General features: G+C 44.0%; 1 protein-coding gene across 1 annotated transcript; it reads left to right on the top strand.

Annotated features, from left to right (window-relative positions):
- Positions 1-1,811: 1,811 nt before the first annotated feature.
- T265_15486 (hypothetical protein) lies at positions 1,812-2,435 on the top strand (the record flags this gene model as incomplete). Its single annotated transcript, XM_009178344.1, has 3 exons — positions 1,812-1,942; positions 1,979-2,085; positions 2,123-2,435. Coding segments are annotated over 3 exons (549 nt in total), but the record flags the coding sequence as incomplete, so codon positions are not given.
- Positions 2,436-4,569: the final 2,134 nt, after the last annotated feature.

The following is a 4,569-nucleotide window of genomic DNA, read 5'->3' as shown; positions in this document are numbered from 1 at the left end:
TGTGAGATCGGGGTCTCCACAGCCTTGTATAATGCAGTGGATTATTTCGGCCGCGCAGCGCTACTAGGTCCCCTCAAACCTTGGATATCAGGCAGGACAATTGTTCCGCTTGAATCTTGGCGAAATGTTCAGCCCATCCTGAACGTAATTCAGCCTGATGAATTATCGGACGTCAAGTGAAAGTCAGCGTTCGTACCGATCCCGAAGCCTGGGAAACGGAAGTCTAAGGAAATGAGAGAGGCCAGAATACCGGAATGGGCAGGATGAATTGGCATTGTTCACGGATGGGGCTGAAGTCCTCAGCCAGCGCTTATCTGATCTGCTTTCCTGCTTAGTGGAAAGGGAACCCCCCAAACACTAAGTCCCTCCTCGGTCCTTCTTTACTCTTTTCTTTACAGTAAGGCTTTTCTCGGTCCATCTTTACTTTTTTTACAGTAAGGCTTTCAAATAAGTCATGGTTGTACGGCAGTGAAGCATCGGTGTCATGCTGTCGGTGATGATGATGATGCACAGTTTAGGTTTTTCTACATTTCACAAGTGCATTTGACCCAGTCGTCTGGTTTTTCAGCAAGGAATTCCCCAGAATTCTGTCAGCATAATATGTTCTTTGTATTCTGAGACTTCCGGCAGCGTAAGAGTTTACGGAGAGCTCTCCACTCCTGTTCATTTTCTGGTCAACGAGATAGTGAGACGGATGCTGGAATGCCTTTTAAAAACCCTGGTGGTTCGGGAGTCCTGTCGATCTGGAATATGTGGACGTTATCATTCTCTTCGAAAATGAGAAGGCACACATTATTTTGATGGACTACTAACTTCATATGCTCTGCATCCACAAAGTGTACGGCTGTGCTCCCGGATCTGCAGTCACTTTGCACGTAACTTACAGTGCAGTGTGAAACATTCTACATATCTTGGAGGCTGTGAAGGTCTCGATCGTAGTGTGATAAATGAAGTCGGTACACGATTCCCTAAAGCCCGGTTGGTGTTCGCTAACTTGATGTATTGTGGTGACAAAGTGACCAGTCCCTGAGTTTCAAGGAACTTGTGTATCACTACAGTATGAGCCAGTCCCTGAGTCTCAAGGAACTTGTGTATCACTACAGTATGAACTGTTTTGCATGGCTGGGGCGTGGCATCCGTAAGCAGCATAAATGAAACTTTAGGTCTTTGATAACCCTTGTTTCATGGCCATAGCTTGTGCTAATGAATCCTAAACGATACACTTAGACATGGGTGTTAGGGTACGCAGTGGATTTCAATGAAAAAATGTGTTGTGGTTGGGTCACATATCGCGCGTGACGAGTCGTCATACCGTACCCAGTTAAGGGTGGTGCAGGCAGCGGGGTGACCAACTTTTAGTTGGTCGCTTACGAAGATCGTGGTCACTGTCCATGCGACTGGTCTTCCAGGGTGGAGTCCGAGTGATCATCCCTCTGCATCCTTAGGGACACTGCAGAGATGGCTGCTAATCGATATCATTAGAGCTCTAGTCGTTTTCTGTCCAGACTATCTAAATGAGCTCATGGAGATGTAGGGACATCGAAATGATCGTGACACGCTAGAACCAGTTCTCTTTGTTATCCAATTTTATTTTTTTTCTTCGGAGTGATAAGTATATAAGTACCGGTTTTGAAAACTGATGTTTTGCTGTCGGTGATGATAATGAAGGAGGAGGACAATAATAATCCTTTATCGTACGACTTCTTTTACTTCCGTTTTTTTATCGTGCGCCAACTGTCCTGTTATTTCACTTTTGCAGACAAACTTTCCCCAAACTTGCTGAAACTTCAGAGCTAAACACCATTCCCGAAATGTCGGGAAATGTAATCCCCAGAAGTATACTACAAGTTGTCGGTACGAACGGAATTGGAAGATACGTGCCGCAGCTGCAACGAATAACGATCAAATTCTGTAAGTCTCGGTCGGATTCTAAAGGTGTCAGGTACGCTTGTTCCTTTACAATCGTTCAACTCTCAAGGGACTATATCGAGGGATACTTGGTTGATTTCGCTCGGAGAAATCCCGCGACTGTTGTTTATGTAAAGCCTCGTCGACACAGGCCGCCGCTGCTTGTAGCTGAGTATCGTATGTTGATACTACGAGTAACTCTGGTTGTTTTCAGTGTGCGGAAACTGGCAATACGTAAAAGCTTCTCAAATGGAATGTGAAGAGATTCATAATTGGATGGAATTTTTGCGAAATCGTTCGGGGTTGGATATCATGCCGATTTACAAGACTTGGTCCACCAAGTCACCGTCAATACAGGGCATGTGGCACCCATTTAATTCGGAGTCTGAAACAGATTGTTTACTCAGTCCAGAAGAAATCAAGCAAAACCTCCACATCCTATCTGAACCTGTGCGTATTGATGGGCTCACCGCCGAGGACCGCCTCTTGGACCTTGCAGAGAAACAACAACTTAGAGTTGACAACTAAAATGCAATAAAGAACTCGGGTGGCCCTGTAAATAATAAACGCTGTAGTACGTTTATCTCTTTTACTAATTAGTAATGAAGGGTGGGTGCGAACGTGGGGTCTAACCGGAATAATTACCACTGCTTCCACAGTTGCTGATATTCTGACGTTGAAATTCCTGAAGGGACCCCAGCTCCAACTTCCGAATCGTATCATCAACTAGTACGTCTTTCTTCTCTCCTTCATCCCATTGCTCTCTGTCAAGAGAAACGCCGCTGAGCATGAAAACTCACTTCGTTGTTATCTAGGTCAGTCGGTTCAGTCTTCCGATGAAATGAAATCTCATTAGTGCAATTGCAACCCGTACGTTTTTCTGAGTGACCGCGGTTTCTGTCACTATGCGACAAGTCCCGCTTTTCTGAAAGCCTTTACTTGCGGGTCAGACCGAACTGTGTCCCAGCCTTGTCGGGTTAAATGCATCGTTCGTAGCCAACTCGCAAGGCCTGATAAATCACAGTCAATTCTGTTGTATATGTGGCTGAATGCAACTTCGGGTGCATTTTGTTCGAAATTGCATCTGAAAGAGTGGGTTATACTCTGTGGTATCCCTTGGTTAAAGGGAGCACAATTTTCTACCGAGGATATTGAACGGGAATTGAAAGATTTTTCTCGCACTTAATGTCAACGAGTCTGTTCTGAATGGCCCTCTTGTGTATGACTAATAAGGGACTCCTTGCAAATGAGCTATTTAGGCACGTTATGAATGTGCAGGGCAGGTGTGTCACGTCCTTGGGTCATCTTGGAGATTTGTACTTACCCATCACCAGGTATTGTTTTCAACTTTTTTCCCTGTTTTCCATCTTCCATGCCTCCACAAAACAGCAATCATTCCGTCCTTAAGCGCCTTATTGCCACAAGCTGTCTCATACTCTTCTTTCACTGCCTTGCGAGGTGGACAAGTATGGGGTGGATTCATTCGCATTATCCGCATACTTTATGTCATGGTTGCTCAGTATCGTGAGGATAACTCTTCGAAGCCTGTTGACTTTTTCTGTTCACGTATCTGAATGAAGATTTTGAAATTGACACTAATAGTAAACAAGCTTAATTTATAATTGTTCATACCATATCTTTCCTTCCAGCATCAAATGCCGATGCCTGAAATGTAATGCTTCTCTCTTCGTAGCAATCTGTATTACTTTCCTGCACACAGCACTGTGAGGGAGGGATGTTATCATGAATTTCCCTCATCCCTTGCAACCATTGGATGTTAGCATGTTTAATATTTTGAAACCCTTGATTGACATTACTGTGAGTTTTGCTGAAAGTCGTTCAACGCGTCGAGGCAGGTAAGACGAGGGGTACGCTAGTTAGTTAGCGCAACCCTTGTCCCCCACATTGCGAGTCTATTCGGACTCAACCCCATGGAATACCGTAGGTTCTCCTAGGCGTTTGTGCTGCAGATTGTTTTCTGCAGCAAAAACGTTTTCTGAAACGTTTTTTCCTGGCACATTCGGAAATGTCGCAATGATATCCGTGTAACAGGAGTAAGGGGATGACATCGCAACATTTTGTTGGAATCAAACTTTCACTTTTCACTAGGGCATTATAGCTGAAAAGCAAATGGCAATGAAATGCTTCACCATAGGCCTAAGTAAATTAGTGTGAACACTATTCAGTAAAACATTCCAGAACCCGGTCATAGGTTAAATGCTTTGGCGAATGTGAGCCGATCTCTTGTTCGTACCGAAATGGTTAAGGTACCAGGAAAGCTTCGCAACCAATTCACAGTTAGTTAGTTAGAGGCAAATGATATCCAAAGGTGAATGGACAGACAGACGTGGAGTGGTTTATTGCGAAAGTACCATTACTATTAGCGACAAAATTCCGTACAATAATGATCATTTGAATTTCATCCATGTGTCTTGGTTTGGCGAGCATACCTTTATGCACTAACACACTTGGATATGCAACGTCCCTATTAAGACTAGTCGCATCAAAAATAATCCTGTGATCGAGATGAAACATTTGAAGAATGATCAATAGTCATTTTCACTGCCTTTTCAATGGAAAGCACTTCACACTGCGTCGTGCTTCCATTTCTAATTGTCAGCCTTTTGAGAACACAAACCCTATTTACTAGTCCATCTCCGA

The sequence above is a fragment of the Opisthorchis viverrini genome (assembly GCF_000715545.1).
Source record: "Opisthorchis viverrini unplaced genomic scaffold opera_v5_536, whole genome shotgun sequence".
Lineage (NCBI taxonomy): Eukaryota > Metazoa > Platyhelminthes > Trematoda > Opisthorchiida > Opisthorchiidae > Opisthorchis > Opisthorchis viverrini.
Note: the sequence above shows the minus strand (reverse complement) of the source record. Positions and strands in the feature narration are given on the sequence as shown.